This window comes from Chelonoidis abingdonii, chromosome 2 (genome assembly GCF_003597395.2).
Source record: "Chelonoidis abingdonii isolate Lonesome George chromosome 2, CheloAbing_2.0, whole genome shotgun sequence".
NCBI lineage: Eukaryota > Metazoa > Chordata > Testudines > Testudinidae > Chelonoidis > Chelonoidis abingdonii.
Genome location: NC_133770.1, coordinates 296810803 through 296829640, shown reverse-complemented (window position 1 = coordinate 296829640; position 18838 = coordinate 296810803). Strand labels below are relative to the sequence as shown.

The following is an 18838-nucleotide window of genomic DNA, read 5'->3' as shown; positions in this document are numbered from 1 at the left end:
TGCCTGCACCTATCCCCTCTGCTAGGTGGACCAAGACCAGATCCAGTGTACGTTGCCCTCCAGCGGTTGGAGGATTTTAGAGAAGCTATTACCAGTGATTCCCCCCTGGTGCTCACGGGAAAGCAGATTCTGGATTTAGAACTGAAGTTTTAGGCTAAGATCCTATTTCTCATTCAAATATACGGGAACTGGGCATCCATATCCCTTAGGCAACTTAGGCCATCTCAGCCATGGTCCTCGTGCTGTCTATAATCGTGGCAGTGGTCAAAAGATGAAAGATCCTCTGACTGATATCAAAGCAGCGCAGAAAATAACATCCACTGTCATGAGAGTGCAGACTGGTCACACCGCAGGAATGAACATCAGGTGGGTGGCAGAGGCCAGCAAGCCAGGTTTACAACACAGGGAAGCTGATAAGGGAAAACCACTGGGAACTAACTGCAGCCTGGAGAAAACTGCAACTATTTTTATGATGATCAACAGGGTCTCTGCGTTGTCATGACGACTCAGCAGAGTCTGCTCCACAAGGACTGTTCTGCAATGTGGATGTAGACATGTATTTGTTAAACTGAGCATTCGGTTCTTCGCCTTCTCTGGAACCAGCCAGGGTCATTCATCGATTTCCAAATATGCTGGGGAAACACCAGCTACACGGGCAAAAGGTGAGTTCAGTCTCGAGGTCTGTTCAATACTTGGTCTAACGCCTTTTACCCCTCCCCCTATCTGACTCATTTCAGAGAAGCCTCTGAACAGACATCAGGTGGTAACATCTTCCCACCATTACTGACCGAGCCCACCTTTAAACCTGTGACCTCTTGCAGAGGAGCCAATCCCTTCCAAGCTCAAGCAACGTTCAGTGCTTGCTATGCACCAATAGCCCAACGCTTCCCTGGAGCTATTTATTTTCACTTAATTTCCCCTTATGCAACAGTCTTTCACTCACCCCCTTGATGTAGGAGGTCTCAGATTAAACTCGTAGCTCCTTAGCTGCCAGAAAAGTCCAGTGGCCATTCTGACGAAAATTGACCTTTAAGGTTTCATGTTTGTGCCGGGCAATCATCTCTTGCTCCTGTGCAGTTTGCTGCCCCCTCTGAGTGGGTTCACCAGACAACACAGCAGCTAAAAGAGCCATCATATTGTGACCCATGCCTCGTGATCTCCTCAGTGGAATACTCTGCACCTGATGGACGCTTGTCAGAAACCAGACCTGCCTGTGGTGACCCTGATCTCCGAGACGCAGGCACACGAGAGATTGTGTTCTGAGACGCGGTAAAGTGGAAGAGACAAGGGAGGAACTAGTGGAAGAAGACAGGGAGCCATCAGTCAGAGTCGCCTGTGAACAAGCTTTGCCTTCAGGGCAGTATCATTTCACTCTGACGCAGCTCCCCAGGGCTCCAGGGAGATCAGCCCTGTTGAGCAGTGAGTGCTGCGAGGAAGAATGGCATTTTTCAGTCCAGGGTAGGGACAATGGGTAAGTCACCTACATGCACAGGCAGAAAATGCAACTGAGGCAGGGGAAGGATTTGGTAAGACATAGGCAGGACAAATAGCAGTGCCTATGCCCAGACAGGGTGTGCTTTATCTGCTGAACTACCTATCATGTTCCCTAACTGCCAGCATCCCTGGGGAGACACCAGGTGACCTTACAAGGAAAGTGTAGCTAACATATAACTGAACCCTTAGGTAAGGTAATAATTGGAGATATACCAATCTCCTAGAACTGGAAGGGACCTTGAAAGGTCATTGAGTCCAGCCCCCTGCCTCCACTAGCAGGACCAATTTTTGCCCCAGATCCCTAAGTGGCCCCCTCAAGGGCTGAGCTCACAACCCTGGGTTTAGCAGGCCAATACTCAAACCACTGAGCTATCCCTCTCCCCTTGTGCTCAGATGGCTGAGCACAACCCTGGCCCTTTAAAACCGTACCTGTCCTGCCTGAGTCTTTTCCTACAGGACTCAGACTTGGGAGCAATCTTAAAGGGCCAGAACTGCACTTGGCTCTGAAGTCTAGCACGATCCATTTTCTTGGTCCCCGCTGATTTCTCCAAGCAAGGTAGTTCAGCCTACACATCTCTTTCACTGCAAGGCGTTGTGTTGGTGATTACTAGCAGTGGCCGGATGAGTTCTGGCTCTTCTGGGTGAAACGGATGCCCATTGAGTACAACATCTGTCAGGCACACATAGCGGTGAGATCACCCAACCCATGGGGAAATTTCCATAACCCCTCCCCCCAATGCCACAGGCTGAGAGCCAGGATTATTTGGATTGTATGTTTACGTAGCAGGTCCATACCATCTGAGCTTCCTCCCACTTGTCCCGGTTTTCCTCTGACAGCAAGTTGCTAATAATCTGGACGAAGTTCTAGAGAGGCGAAACAAAAAAGGAAAAGAAAGTCATGATCAGAATACGGTGGAGTGGCATGACGTGCCCCACAACACGTGAGAGGGCAGAGAACAATAGTATTAGCAAGAAGAGGATCTGCTCTCGGTCACCGAGCACTGTTCTTCCCAAAGCACTGGACAAACCAAAGCCCTGCTCCCAATGAAATAAGTAGCAAAACTCCTACTGCCTCCCCTAGGCAGACAAGTCAGAACCTTGCTCACTACCAGAGTGCAATGGGGCAACCAGTGAGCACTACATGTCTCATTACCCACCAGGCCACAGCAGAAAGCAAAGGATTCTGCATGCCATGGAGAGCACAAGGGATGGGCGTAGGCAGACATGAGGCAATGATAAAATGCCAAGAGGGGTTTTGACTATGAGGGGTATGGAGAGCAACAGGGTTGCCCACAGTACACCTGGCTCCCTCGGGCTCTCTGAGCCCTTCATTTTCACAGGGGGATGGGCTCAAGCTGCAGACTGCAGGCCCAGATTTTGGAGATCTCAACATCCAGGAATAGTGGGGTTCTGCAGTTTTGGCTCAGCCTATTACAGAGACAGCAAATGCTTGCAAACCTTGGGCCCAGTTTCAGAATTCATGGCCAGGATCAGAATTGGTGGGTAATTCCATCTGGGAAAACTTACCAAGGGACATGATGGATTCCCCATCACTTATGGTCTTTACATCAAGACTGCAAGTTGTTTTAAAGGATCTGTTCTAGCTCATACTGAAGCTATGGGCTTGATGCTGAAAGTACTGGTTGAGGTTCTCTGGCCTGTGCCGTACAGGAAGTCAAACTAGATTATCATAATGGAAAACCTATCTATCTAGCCAGCCAGCCAGCCAGCCAGCCAGCCAGATATTTCTCTGGCTCCCATCACCAGAGTATCTGACAACTTCTCCATCATTCATGGATTCTCTCCTCACACCATCCCGGGATACAGAGCCAGATTATCCCCATTGTACAGAAGGGTGGATGGAGGCACAGGGCAGATTAAGTGACTTTCTGAAGATCACACAGGAAAGCTGAGCGAGGAACGGTACCCAGGTTTCTCCAGCCCAAATATAAAAGGAGTACTTGTGGCACCTTAGAGACTAACAAATTTATTTGAGCTTAAGCTTTCGTGGGCTACAGCCCACTTCATCGGATGCATAAGCTTTTGTGGGCTACAGCCCAAGTGCAGCACTCTATCCCTAACCTTCGTTTGGCCTTATCTCGAACAAACAGAGAGGTTAGGTTTCTCCAGCTTAGCCACTCCTGTCCCTCCCCGCCTTTCCAAAGGTCTCAGCATGTGAGGCTTTGCATTGCCATTGTGAGTTAATGGACTTTCTCTGCACACTCTGCTGGGTCCTAGTTTCACTTGACCAAACCTTCACTGCTAAGAGAGCCCCTCAGGGTGAGATATTTCCCCCAGTGAGTAACACACAGGAAATATAGAAGCCAAGGTACCGAGCAGACCCCATCTTCAGCAGATCTATCCTCCTTCCACCGAAAAGCCATTGCTGGCACTGGGAGTGCATTCAGGCTCTGAAGTCAGTGAGCACAGGGGCTGCCAGACTAAATCAGCCACTGCTTCATCCAGTCCAGCCACTGGGCTTTATGGAAGAAGACAAAACCACTGCCAGTGGCGGGAAAGCTTCTGGTGGCTCCATCTCCATTATAACTGGGAAAGGGGAATGACAGAGTGAACTGTCAGAGCAAGAGGGGCTATCCAGGCAAAATTTCTGCTGTGTGTGTGAGAGAGAGAGAGATGTGAAGGCAGGAGATACAGAGTTCAAATCCATTGATTTTCCTCTCCATTTTCCCAGACGTTGCAGACACCATGAGAAAGCAGATCCTAGGGGACAAGTTTAATGTTTCAAATTGTGGACTGATGACCTCTCCCAAGGACAGATCTGTAACCAGTCTGCAAGCAACTGCTGAAAGTAAAGCCCAGGGCAAGAAACCCTCAGCCTTCTCCCACTTCGATACATAGACACTGTGGCAAATTGCCGGTATTGTTCTCTGGGTCTCGCGCTTTCTCTTCTCTGGGGTAGGTTCAGGGCGATATTGCTTGCCTCTGAACCAGTTCTTAATCACTCCCCTAGTGTCCTTGGAGGCTCTCTACTGTCGGCTAGTTGAAGGGCTTCTCGCCTCTCTTCTACAAGCCTGGTGCCCTTACCTAGGGTTTCTGTTGGGCTTCCCAATCCATCGCAGCACTCCTCCAAACCTTCATTTCTCTCTGGACAAACTCTTCCTTCTGCAATCTGCACTCTGCTCCAATCCAACCTTTCTCCTTCAACTACCACACCCTGTCTGACTGAAGCAGGGGTTTATATCCATGACTGGAGTCAGGTGCTCTAACTGAAGTAGGTGCTCTATGGAGTCAGTGGCTCTAAGTGAGTCAGGTGCTCAATGGACAGGCGTGCTCTAACGGAGTCAGGTGCTTCTAATTGGCCACAGCTGTTCTAGTTATCTAAAGCAAACCTTCCTCCCTTGGCAGGGATAAGGCCCTTAACACTCTTATGCTGCCTCTGGCCATGCTGTATCACCGAGTTGTTTTAAAGATCTGTTTAGCTCATACTGAAGCTATGGCTTGATGCTGAAAGTACTGGTTGAGGTTCTCTGGCCTGTGCCGTACAGGAAGTCAAACTAGATTATCATAATGAAAACCTATCTATCTAGCCAGCCAGCCAGCCAGCCAGCCAGCCAGTATTTCTCTGGCTCCCATCACCAGAGTATCTGACAACTTCTCCATCATTCATGTTCTCTCTCACACCCTCCCGGGATACAGAGCCAGATTATCCCCATTGTACAGAAGGGTGGATGGAGGCACAGGCAGATTAAGTGACTTTCTGAAGATCACACAGGAAAGCTGAGCGAGGAACGGTACCCAGGTTTCTCCAGCCCAAATAAAAAGGAGTACTTGTGGCACCTTAGAGACTACAAATTTATTTGAGCTTAAGCTTTCGGTGGGCTACAAGCCACTTCATCGGATGCATAAGCTTTTGTGGGCTACAGCCCAAGTGCAGCACTCTATCCCTAACCTTCGTTTGGCCTTATCTCGAACAAACAGAGAGGTTAAGGTTTCTCCAGCTTAGCCACTCCTGTCCTCCCCGCCTTTCCAAAGGTCTCAGCATGTGAGGCTTTGCATTGCCATTGTGAGTTAATGGACTTTCTCTGCACACTCTGCTGGGTCCTAGTTTCACTTGACCAAACCTTCACTGCTAAGAGAGCCCCTCAGGGTGAGATATTTCCCCAGTGAGTAACACACAGGAATATAGAAGCCAAAGGTACCGAGCAGACCCCATCTTTCACAGATTATCCTCCTTCCACCGAAAAGCCATTGCTGGCACTGGAGTGCATTCAGGCTCTGAAGTCAGTGAGCACAGGGGCTGCCAGACTAAATCAGCCACTGCTTCATCCAGTCCAGCCTGGGCTTTTGGAAGAAGACAAAACCACTGCCAGTGGCGGGAAAGCTTCTGGTGGCTCCATCTTCCATTATAACTGGGAAAGGGGAATGACAGAGTGAACTGTCAGAGCAAGAGGGGCTATCCAGGCAAAATTTCTGCTGTGTGTGTGAGAGAGAGAGAGATGTGAAGGCAGGAGATACAGAGTTCAAATCCATGATTTCCTCTCCATTTTCCCAGACGTTGCAGACACCATGAGAAAGCAGATCCTAGGGACAAGTTTAATGTTTCAAATTGTGGACTGATGACCTCTCCCAGGACAGATCTGTAACCAGTCTGCAAGCAACTGCTGAAAGTAAAGCCCAGGCAAGAAACCCTCAGCCTTCTCCCACTTCGATACATAGACACTGTGGCAAATTGCCGGTATTGTTCTCTGGGTCTCGCGCTTTCTCTTCTCTGGGGTAGGTTCAGGCGATATTGCTTGCCTCTGAACCAGTTCTTAATCACTCCCTAGTGTCCTTGGAGGAGGGGAGTGGAGAGGGAGGGACCTGGGCCCGCCCTCTACTCAGTCCCAACCCGGGCCCTGGGGTTGTGGTGAACCACTTGACTGGCGGTTTCTTCCCCTGGTTACTTCCCTCTCATACCCGTCAGCTTGTGAAGGGCTTCTCGCCTCTCTTCTATACAAGCCTGTGCCCTTACCTAGGGTTTCTGTGTGGGCTTCCCAATCCACCGCAGCACTCCTCCAAACCTTCTATTTCTCTCTGGACAAACTCTTCTCTTCTGCAATCTGCACTCTGCTCCAATCCAACCTTTCTCCTTCAACTACACACCCTGTCTGACTGAAGCAGGTTTATATCCCATGACTGGAGTCAGGTGCTCTAACTGGAGTCAGGTGCTCTAAGTGAAGTCAGGTGCTCTAATTGGAGTCAGTGCTCTAACTGAAGTCAGGTGCTCTAACTGGAGTCAGGTGCTCTAATGGCCACAGCTGTTCTAGTTAATCTAAAGCAAACCTTCCTCCTTGGCAGGAATAAGGCCCCTGCTAACACTCTTATGCTGCCCTCTGGCCATGCTGTATCACATATCCCCCCCCCGCTCAACACCAAGGGTTGGGCTACTCGCGGACGAGAGACATGTTGGCGTGAGAGGCCTCAGCGTTGCCGTGTTGGCTTCCAGTCCCTATGCTGGACCCGAAAATGGAAAGGTTGCAAAGAGAGGAACCACCGCGTCACTTTGGCGTTTCTTTCCTTGTTCCTATGCATCCACTGGAGCGGGGCGTATCAGTACAAGGGTAAACCCGCCCCAGGAGATAGTAGCGGAGAGCTCCATAGCCCATTTTATCGCCAGACATTCCTTTTCAACAACAGCGTATTTTTGTTCCCTGGGAGGAGCTTCCGGCTGAGGTACAAGATGGGGTGCTCCTCCTCCCCTACCATCTGGGAAAGGACGGCACCGGGTCCCACCTCCGAGGCGTCCGTCTGCAGGATGAATTCCTTCTCGAAGTCTGGGGCCATGAGTACCGAATGGCAGCATAGGGCTGTCCGAAATCTGCAATGCTGCTTCCGCCGCATCTGTCCACTTCACTATCTCGGGGCCCGAGCTTTTATCAGATCCGTCAATGGCCCCGCTCTTGTGGCAAAATGGAGATGAATCTCCGATAGTATCCAACTATACCCAAAATGCTCGACCTGCTTCTTGCGATTGGTCGAGGCAATCTTGTATTGCCTCCACTTGTTTCCATTGGGGCTTCACCACCCCTCTCCCTACGACATGTCCGAGGTATTTGGCCTCAGCTAGTCCTATCACGCATTTCAAGATTAGCGGTGAGACCAGCCTTTCGCAAAGCGTCCAGCACTGCTTCCACTTTGTCCAGGTGTGTCTCCCAATCAGGGCTATGTATAACTATGTCGTCTAGATAGGCGGCAGCATAGTTGGCATGGGGTCGTAATAACTTATCCATCAGTCTTTGGAATGTGGCAGGGCCCCATGGAGTCGAAAGGGAGGACAGTGTACTGGAACAGGCCATCGGGTGTGAAAAAGCAGTCTTTTCCCGGCATCCTTGGCCCGGGTATTTGCCATATCCTTTGGTCAGATCTAGGGTGTTAGGTATTTGGCCTTGCCTAACTGATCAACCAGCTCGTCAATGCGTGGTATCGGGTAGGCATCGAAGTGGGATACTTCATTTAATTTCCGGAAGTCGTTACAAAACCTCAGGGTGCCATCAGGCTTGGGGACTAGTACGATCGGACTGGACCACTGGCTGGGATTCTTCAATGACCCCGAGTTCCAGCATCTTTCGCACTTCCATCTAATTTTTTCCTTTTAGCTTCCTTATTCGATATGGTCTTATCGTCACCTTACTCCGGGTCTGGTGACAATATGATGTGACTAGTGCCGTTCGACCTGGTTGGGTACAAAATACGTCCTGGTTCCGGTGGATCATTTCAATGACTTTCATCCGTTGTTCTGGGGTTAATCAGGAGATATCTTTACCTGATCCTGCGGGCCGTCTGCCTGAGGTAGAGCTCCTCGAGTGACCAGACACGTCTCTCTGTCATGCCAGGGCTTCAGTAAGTTGATGTGGTATATTTGCTCGGTTCCGGCGGTCTGGTTGTCTAACCTTATAATTCACTTCTCCAACGGCTTCCACTATCTCATATGGTCCGTGCCAGCTGGCTAGGAGTTTGCTTTCTGTGGTCGGCACTAACACCATCACCCTTCCCCGGCTGAAATCTTCGCATTTTCGCCGACGGTTGTAGTATGTCCGCTGTGCCTCTTGTGCTTTCTAAATGCTCCCGTACTATCGGGGTTACTCGAGTTATTCCGCTCTCGCATCTGTGTCACATGCTAATATATTTCTTTCCTGGGTTGGGTTTCCTCCAATCTCCTTGGCGATATCCAATATCCCGCGGTGGGTGGCGTCCATATAAGAGTTCAAAGGGAGAAAAACCCGTGGACGCCTGGGGAACTTCCCGTATAGCGAACATTAGATACGGCAAAAGAGTGTCCCAGTCCTTTCCATCCTGTGCTACACCTTCCGGATCATACTTTTAAGGGTTCGATTGAATCTTTCACTAGTCCGTCTGTTTGTGGATGGTAGACGGAGGTCCGAATGGTTGTATACGGACAGGGCACATAAGTCTTTCATTAGTTTTGACGTAACGGGGTTCCTGGTCTGTCAGGATCTCCTTAGGGATGCCCACTCTGGCGAAAACCTGTAGTAGTTCTTTAGCTATTGCCTTAGACGTGGGGTTTCTTAAAGGGATGGCCTCTGGAATCGTGTGGCATAGTCAAGGATGACTAGTACGTTTCGGTGGCCCGTGCCGACTTTTCTAGTGGGCCCACTAGTCCATAGTATCCTCTCGAACGGGACATCAATAATAGGTAAAGGTACTAGTGGGGCCCGCAAGTGAGGTCGGGGGCTATGCAGCTGGCATTCAGGGCAGGAGGCACAATAACGCTGGACTTCTGCTCGTATTCCTGGCCAATAAAACTTCTCAGTATTCTATCCAGCGTCTTGTCTACCCCTAGATGTCCCCAAATAAATGACTGTGAGCTAACTCTAGTACGGCCCTTATGTGTTTCCGTGGGACTAGGAGTTGCTCTACTTCTTCCCCTCGTATTTGCTCTATTCTGTACAACAGATCACGTTTGAGCACGTAATATGGCCTTGGGCCTTTGACTTTTCCTTCTACAGGCACTCCATTTACTTTCACTACCTCCTCCCTCACGTTTGCATATAATGGATCTTCGGCCTGGTCCTGCCCAAAGGTCTCACGTGCAGTGCTGAACTGACCTAATTCCAGGGGCCTATTTCAACTCTTCCCCCTGGGGTGCTCCCACTTGGGCCAGGAACCTCCTCTGAGTCCTCCGTGACCCGAACCTTCTCCTTGTCTCCTGGGCGGGTTCACCTACCCACAAGGGAAGTCTTTTGATTAGCTGCCAGAATCCTGGTCCCTAACTTTTAGCCGCCCTTCGTTCTCACCTAGCCCTGAGGGGTTTTCCAGGGGATGAGAACAATTCTGGAGCAAATTCAGCAAACATTGGGGGAGGCTATCTTTAGTTGCCTCTGTCTCAACTGGGGGTGCTACCCTCTCCTGCCTCTATCGGGGTCAGTAAGTTCTCAAACCCAGGGAAGTCTCTCCCAATCAAAACAGGATAAGGGAGCTTGGGACTACTCCTGCAGAAACTCTGGTGGTATTCCCCTGGTTTCAATCCGTACTGGAATTGTAGGGTAAAAATTCACCGGTGCCATGTACGATGTTACCCCTGTGCTTTTGGCCCGAGTTAGTTGGTCTGTTCCCACCAACTTTTCCGAGACCAACGTGACAGCACTCCCCGAATTATAATGCTATGGTTTTTATACCATTCATTTTACTGCTCGGTAAATCCATGTGAGGTCAATGTAACCCCTACCAGGTTGATCAGGCCACATTGCTTCCCATAACTCCCCAGATTACACTGCCTAGGCACCTCCTTGTTGGGACATTGGGCTGCTATATGCCCCAATTTCCCACATTCATAACACCGTCCCCTCATTCCGGTTATCACCCCTGCCTGGGGCTAGTTGGCCGGCCCCCCACCACTCTTCCCAAACCCCAGGTCCCTTTCTGGCCTCGAGCCATTCCTCACTGTCGTTCCTCCCGGTTATAGTTTTTCTAGAGTTCTCGACAGTCCGGGGCCTTGGGTTTGGGTTGTCTTCCTGGGTTGCCGTTCTCCCCGCTTGGAGTCTGGAACAGTTCGCGGGCTCCAGTTGTCTTTCCACGAGGGAGACCAACTCATCATAGGTAGAGGGGTCATTCTGACCCACCCAAGTCCTGAGTCCTGGTGGTAACCCCCGCATATACGGTCCAATATTAGTACCTCCATCACCTCCTCAGAGCTATGGGCTTCAGGGCGCAGCCATTTCCGGGTCAGGTGGATCAAGTCAAACAACTGCGTTCGGGGTGTCTTGTCCTCCATATATGCCATTCATGGAACCTCTGGGCTTTGTAGCCGTTGTCATTCCGAACCTGGCCAGGATCTCTGCCTTTAGCTGGGAATAGTTTGCTGCAGCTTCTGCAGACATATCGTAATAGACCTTCTGGGCTTCCCCACATAGGAATGGGCAAGGATACCAGACCATTGTTCTCGGGGCCAGCTCCCGCAGGGCTGTTCTCTCAAAAGCCAGGAGGTATGCTTCCACATCATCCTCCCTGGTCATTTTTTGTAAGTAATGGCTAGCCCGTATGGTCCGGGTCCTTCCCCGTGGTGATTCTGTTCCATAAGGGTCTTCATCTGGCTTATTAGGTCTCTCAGCAGGGCTCGGTCCTGAGCAGCCTGACTCAGCAGCAGCTGATTAGTTCTTGCTGCAATCTAGTCGCCTCTTGTTGGGCGGTTGCCTGGACCCTGGTAGCCTCCTGCTGGGCTGCGGTGGCATGTATAAGGGCCTTGACCACGTCGTCCATCTTAAGGTGGAAGGGTTATGTCTCCCCCTGGACTACATCCCCAGCGCGCAGATCCCACTCCTGACACCACGTGTGGCAAATTGCCGGTATTGTTCTCTGGGTCTCGCACTTTCTCTTCTCGGGGTAGGTTCAGGGCGATATTGCTTGCCTCTGAACCAGTTCTTAATCACTCCCCTAGTGTCTTGGAGGAGGGGAGTGGAGAGGAGGGACTGGGCCCGCCCTCTACTCCGGTCCCAACCCAGGCGGCCTGGGGTTGTGGTGAACCACTTGACTAGCTTTCTTCCCCTGGGTTACTTCCCTCTCATACCTGTCAGCTTGTGAAGGGCTTCTCGCCTCTCTTCTATACAAGCCTGGTGCCCCTTACCTAGGGTTTCTGTTGGGCTTCCCAATCCATCGCAGCACTCCTCCAACTTCTATTTCTCTCTGGACAAACTCTTCTCTTCTGCAATCTGCACTCTGCTCCAATCCAACCTTTCTCCTTCAACTACCACACCCTGTCTGACTGAAGCAGGGTTTATATCCATGACTGGAGTCAGGTGCTCTAACTGAATCAGGTGCTCTAACTGGAGTCAGGTGCTCTAGTGAAGTCAGGTGCTCTAATTGGAGTCAGGTGCTCTAACTGGAGTCAGGTGCTTATATTGGCCACAGCTGTTCTAGTTAATCTAAAGCAAACCTTCCTCCCTTGGCAGGGAATAAGGCCCCCTACTAACACTCTTATGCTGCCTCTGGCCATGCTGTATCATAACACCTAATACCCAAGAATCAACTCCCCTCTCGGCCATTAGACTGCAATTCCTTCCAAATAAGGCACCATAATCAATTAGACTCCACAGAAAGTGCAGCTGGGTTGAATCAGCTCGAAATGACTTTGCTCTTCAAGTTACTAGTTCATGAAACAGTGGGGATTGGGTGGGGGAGAGCTCATTAGCCTGGGAAGTGCACAATGGGAAATGAGGCACATCACAGAGGTAAGCAGAGACATTTCTGATTTTTCTGGGCCTTCATCAAGTATAAGTAGATTCCAGTGCACGTAGTGGTCGCCCAAACCCTGTATGTATGTGCCCGTGCCTTAACCTTGCCCAGTGGCACTCATCCCATCATGACATGCATCTCTCTTCCTCAGCTCACCTGTACATCCCCAGCAACAGGGCTGTAATACGCCCTACGGAAGATCTCGGTCATATTCCTGAGTACATCGATGGTTGACAGCAGGTCCCCGCTGTAGCTGGTCCCATCCTGGGAGATCTCCACGAGGTTTTGGAGCACTTGAGATACCCCTTCTCCCATCAACCCCCGCTGGGCTTTGGAGAGATGCTCCCTTGTCTGAGATGAGAGAAGAGCACAATGAGCCAAACACACGCTACTGGGGATCAATGAAGTTCTCAGGCCTCAGGAGCACAGACCAGATGATCACCATGGTCCCTTCTGGGCAAATGTCACCTAATCAATTCCCTGCCATTGCAGAGGCCTCGGGCTTTGGTACCCAGGTCTCTCCTGTTCTATACCTCTACATGACAGCTCAGACTTCTGAAGAGTGAAATGCTTTAGTCTAAACCAAGTTCTTTGGCTCAGTATAGGGTAGTGGGGTGAAATGTAATGGACTGTGATATACAGTATATTGGGCTTGATAGTCTAATGATCCCTTCTGGCCTTCAGCTTGATGCAATCTAGGAGAGTCTGTGATATCTCTGAAAAGTCTTAGGTGGCTATCAGAGGACAACTGAATTCCCACTTTCTTTGTGATCAGAAAGGGAAGTGTGCCTGCAGATTCAGAAGAGGCTATTCTGCCTCATAATCTTGCTGCTGGCTACCACAGCCTGCAATGGAAGATTTTGCTCACCACTCAGTCCTGTAGCTGTCTTATACCTGAGTTACAGCCATCTCAGCCCACAGACGGGAACCAGGATGGTTCTGCTGCAGGCACTGACTTTCCAGACAAGCCACCAGAGAGTGGCAGAAGCAGGCCAAGTATTTAAAGTTTTTATTATTATGATAACAGCTAAAGAATCCAACTGAGAATGGAGCCCCATCATGCTAGACACTAAAATGCCCAGCGACAGACCATCCTGTCGCCAGGGGGTTACAATCTAACTAGACAAGACAGACAAAGGGGGGACAAGGAAGACTTATCCTCTCCATTTTATAGCTGGGGGCTCTGTGTTTTCTCTGTGCACAGATCTCATCAGGACAACGGATTGAGGAGATAGTAATGCCTTCCGTTTATAACACCTTCCCTCCCAAAGTGCTCTACAAACTCTCCTTCCATGGCTGCTGAAATGCAGCAACAACACTGCACAAGGGCTTTGGGCAGAAAGAGATGACATCCTCTCTTTGAACACTGCTGGGTGAATGTAAAGAAACTGGAATTTAGCCAGGATACCGAGGTTAACACCCTCCACTCTCGCAAAAAGTGCTAGGAGCCCTTTAAATAATCACAAGTGGCCAGGCCTGTGTTGCAGGATTAGTCCAAACAACAGAGCCTTCAGCACCACTGCACCCTCTAACCCAGGAATGGGTCACTGGCTCACTACTGACTCAGAGGGAAGAGTAGGTCACTACTGGATCAGTGTAAGCCCTTTGGGTTTCTCTGGGGAATCTCTCATCTAAGTAAAATGCGACAATGGGGGGAAATGGATCCATTCCAATGAGAAGTGAATCTTTCTTACCATCATCTGTATATTCCTGTAGTCAATGGAAACACATTTGATGTAGGTCGGAGTCTCCCAGTAAGCTATACCCTCTTCATCTAAAGTGCATCTTCGCAGGATCAACCCTAAAGGAGAATGAAAGGGGCATGGAAGAGAGGACAGCTGGATGTGGACAAAGGTGATCCAGTGGATATATTGTACTTGGACTTTCAGAAAGCCTTTGACAAGGTCCACACCAAAGGGGCTATTAAGAAAAGTAAGCAGTCATGGGATCAAAAGGAATGTCCTCTCACTAACTGGTTGAAAGATAGAAAGGGTAGGAATAAATGGTCAGTTTTCACAGTGGAGAGGGGTAAAAAGTGAGGTCCCTCAAGGATCTATACTGTGTTGTTCAACATATTCATAAATGATCTGGAAAAGGGGTGGGAAACAGTGAGGTAACAAATTTTGAAAGCGATACTAAATTACTCAAGAATAAAGCTGTATGTGAAGAGATACAAAAGGATCTCACAAAACTGTGTGACTGGGCAACAAAATGGCAGATGAAATTCAGTATTAAGTCCCCTCCTCATATAACACATCCTGGTTCTCTCTTGGTCCGAGAGGACCAAGAACTCCATGAGTTTAAGTTGACTCCACAGGCAGAGCGTGTCGTTCTCCTTACCAGTGGCATTGCGAGGACACCGAACAGCCGCAGCCTCTCCGGCAGGCGTTTCCTTCCAAACCACAGAAGCAAAGTTATCTTCATCACATATTTCATGGGGCTCTGTAAAGGACAAAGGCACTGGGTTGGCTACACCACTGGCTGCTCAGCCCGGGCAGGATGGGAAGAAAGGAAGGGAGGACGTAGCAGAGAGGGAGAAGAGAAAAGGGAGAAGCAGAGAAAGGACCTGACAGTGGAGGAAAGTGCGCTGTGTAGAGAGCCAGCAGCTCCTGAGATTAAATCGCAGCTGCCTCATCGCTCAGCCTTGGGCAAAGCCACCTGACCTCTCTGTAGCTCACGTTGCCTATCCGAAAACTGAGCCTTGATCCCCTGTGAGGGTTAATTAACTAGTGCCCACCTAAGGTGAACGCAAAGTGTGCTACATGCATCCCCTACTCTGTTGCAGCTGCGTGTGTGTTAGGCTCACATTGTAGGGATCTGGGGTTTTGGTGGCAAAGAACCCAAGCCTAGGAGGCATTACATCTGTCCCAGGCTTTTTATATTTAAAACACGACTATGTTGAACTGCAACATCCTAGAGGGGAAGAACAGGAAAGACTGGAAGGGGAAAGAGGAGGAGAGAACGGGAGAGGAGACACAGCTAGACAGAAACCAAGTTGAACCCGGACCACCTAGAGCACCCCCTCAAGCCCTGCACAGGCAGCTATTCTCCTTGGGGCACTGGGTATCAGATGCTTACTTTGCCAGACAAATGTGGACAAGCAGAGAGTGTAAGTACCACCCCATAATGCCTAGAAGCTGGGTTTCCATCAGCTGCTCATACGAAACGACCGTCACAGAGCTCAGCAGGCTGCTGCCATGTTTAAATGATGCGGCTGCTCCCGGCACCAGCGGAAAGCACCCCGTGCAGCGGTTACGGCAACCTCCGGCCTCAGCTGGATCTAACGGACGCAGGCTTGGGAGGAAAGGGGCAGCGGCAAAGTGGGGCAAAGCTGGGTCAGCCCCCAAAGGGGGTCAAAATGGCCAACGTGCTTTCAGCGAGTTGGAAGCACATCTACTACGTGAGTGATGGTTTATGTGGGAAAAGATTACTTATGGTACATAAAACTGTGGAAGCTGTGAATCTGGTATTAAAACTATTTATCACTCCTTGGGGTGGTTTGCAATTACATTTTCTATTTATTGTGCATGTAAAACTACCCATAAACAAGGAGGCTGCTTGCATGGCTGTTCCTATCCAGGCCTGGTAGTTGCCAAGCCAATGCCAGTCATTGACTGGGCTCGGCAGCTGTTCACCGTGCTCTCCTCCCATGCCGGGAAGCACTGCTGGTGCCAGCGTTCAGTGGCGCCAATAGAGGTGTGCCAAGGGCACAATCAGCCAAGCTGTGGGGGAGGGTGGCAGTAGCTGCAGATGACTGAAATAAATACATGTCCTAGGTCATGTGTTTTACTGTGTGCTCTGGGGAGTTAGTGGAGCATGCCCGGCCTGCAGCCCCCAAGTGCATCTTCAGCAGAGGGAGCGCTCGCAAAGTCCTACATGGGGCATGACCGGGAGCATGGAATACCTCGGGGCTCCACGTCTGGGTTGTGTGTGTCCATCTCCCCATGTGCTGCTTTGGAGCTGACTGCATGATGCTTCTGGGTGGGAGGCAGGGCTGTGAATGTAAAGACGGGGCTGGAGCCAGAATTCTGTATCTCACAAATCTCTGAGCGTGGGGCGGCTCGGCTCCAGATCTTGTGGGTAACACCTATGTCTATAAAGGCTCCAGACAGGAAGAGTGATCCACTTGTACCCAGTTCAGAATGGAATCTACATCCAAATCCATCTGTATCTGAAACACAGCTCCCCCCTCCCCACGCTCCCTGGAAGACCACGACCAATCACTAGCCATGATAGTCGTTCATAAAGAGCTCTCATCCCATTCTTTTTAATTGTCTACTGTTCCTGGCATAGGTATTCCAGGAGCACCTGAAGGCCCCCACTGAGATCAGGCCTGCACTGTGCTAGGCACAACAAGAAACAGAATCTAATAGAAATAGAGTCTGCCCCACAGAACTTACAATCTACATACACAAGACAGAGAGCGGGGGGAGGCGGGGAAGGGTGTATTACTGGCCCTGTTTTACTGAAGAGTGCCTAAAGCACAGAGAGATTATGTGACTTGCCCACCTTACACTGTGGCAGAGCTGTGAATTTGAGCCCAGATCTCCTGAGTCCCAGCCCACTGCCTTAGCCATCAATCCATCCCGCCGCTTTGCTTCCCTCGGTGTTTCAAAGGAGAATTATGGAGAGCTGCTAGCATTCTTTGTTGCAAAGGGACCGAGCTGCAGGAGCAAGGGGGAAGGGGATGGGAAGGGTTGAGGAGAATGGCTCCCCCACTCCAACCCTTTCACTCTCTCTCTCTAATGCCAACCCTCCAACGCTTTCTTTTCACTCCCGCTTGTGACTGCCCTTTCCAGGAAGCGCTATGTGATTCCATGCATCAAGGATGCTCCTTAGAAAGGCCTGGTATTGCCTGGCATTGTCTTGCTGACAAGCGCAGGAGTGATTCCCAGGCCAGGAGAGAATCAGTTGATCACTGTCATTTTTAATATCGCTTTGTAACAAAATCCTTTTTACTCTAGGAAGCTAGTTGCACTGGGAGATTTTAATATCGAATCCAATTAAGTTCAATCCTTCCATTAAAACAAAATCATGTTGGTATTTGAGATTTCCTTGAGAACAAATCAAGGAGGTTTATTTGTAGCCATTGACTTGCCGAGTCCCCCTTGCCCACCTTCCTGCCCACACCACCCCCTCCCTTCAAAAAATAATTACAAGAAGTTCCTTTGATGTGAAACACACGCACTGCTGAGATGTGCCTCCTTTTGTACATGATAGCACAGCTCCAAGCCCCTACCAAAATTAACAAAATGTCTTGGTTTGCTCTAGATCCTCACCCAGCCTAAATCAAAGGTAAAGTCCGTAAAGCTGAGGATCTGGCCTATGGTCAGGGAATGCTGTTGGCTGAATTAGAAGAGAATCTGGGGGGGGCGGGATCAATAGCTGAAGTTAGGTGACACCTTCATGCTACCGTTTGGGTCTTTTCCTCTTCGAATCACAGAGACCTTTGTGATCATCTGGTCTGACCTCCTGTATAACACAGGCCATTGCACCTCCACAGTGAACCCTGCATCCGGCCCAATAGTTTTTGGTTTGGCTAGAGTGCATCTATTCAAGAGACACCCAGTCTTGAGTTAAAGACTCCAGTGAGGGAGAAGTCACCACATCCCTTGGTAATCTGTTCAGATCATTAAACCCCCTCATTATTTAAAACTCTGTATTGTATCAAAAGGAACCAATGCGACTCTCTAATCTGACCTCCTGTACAACACAGGCTGGGGAATTTCAACCAGAGATTTCCCCAGAAGGGGCTCTAAAAGTGGCTTGCAAAGGAAAATAAACATTGCTTTTGAGCCCTTTAACTATTTGCTTCTGCTTGTGTTTCATATTAGAAACCCAGGTTTTGTCTACCCTGCAAAACTCTATAGCCTTGACCTCACTAAGGTTTTTCAGCCCCATAATTTGCCGCAGGTTCTTCTCCCCAGGCAATAGCACCAGAGAGAGCTATAGGTTAGGCAGGACTCAGACAGGCTCAGCCAGCACTATGCTGTCTAACACTGCTCTGGGTAGTGCAATGGCATGTGAGTACTCCAGTGGCTAGTGGCCCAGTGGGGGTAGTGTGAACATGACAGAGCATTGGGGATGCTCCAGTACTGCTTTTGCTGGGTACTCACACACCAGTTCTTTGCCTCTCTATAAATCATCAGCTGCCTGTCTCCAACCACATACCAGTCAAGAAGCACTGAGCATATCCATCTACCTACGGAAGACCCAATCATATCCGTTGAAATCAGGGAGACCTTCACGACTAGCTTGGATAGGTGTTGGACCAAACCCCACCAGCAGGCTTGTGTTATGCAGAAGGCTGGACCAGAGGTCTCTCCAGGTATTAAACTCTGATTCATACAAGCAGCAGCCCGTCCCCACAGTCTGTGTTACCGGTCTGAACAGAAAGAGGAAGAGTGTGAGATACGTACCAGGACACTTCTTGTCATTACACTGCTTGTACTCCTCCTTGGGCCCCTGACAAGAGTCTCCCCCAAAGAAGGGGCCGTAGCATACACGGTCGCGTCTCTGCGTCCCGCCCCCGCATGAGGTCGTACAGCTCCCCCACGGCCCCCACGCCTGCCACTTTCCGTTCACTGCAGGAGAGCAAACGAGGAAAGAAAAGTTCCTGAGTAACACGAGGCAGCTCATCCTCAAGGTAAACACT

At 50.0% G+C, this 18838-nt stretch overlaps 1 protein-coding gene across 4 annotated transcripts in view; it reads right to left on the bottom strand.

The window, feature by feature from the left end:
* LOC116838821 (adhesion G protein-coupled receptor B1) overlaps positions 1-18745 on the bottom strand; it is a 177887-nt gene extending 159142 nt beyond the window's left edge. For 3 of the 4 annotated variants that reach the window (XM_032804369.2, XM_075063294.1, XM_075063295.1), the window contains exons 1-3: positions 13878-13957; positions 12340-12534; positions 2290-2358 (exon numbers count right to left, since the gene is read on the bottom strand). In XM_032804369.2, the coding sequence (XP_032660260.2) occupies positions 2290-2358; positions 12340-12534; positions 13878-13883 (270 nt within the window). In that variant the 5' untranslated portion in view covers positions 13884-13957. Of the gene's footprint in view, positions 1-2289; positions 2359-12339; positions 12535-13877; positions 13985-14523; positions 14626-18602 lie in introns of those variants that run through there. The other variant, XM_032804392.2, reaches the window with a different exon arrangement.
* Positions 18746-18838: the final 93 nt, after the last annotated feature.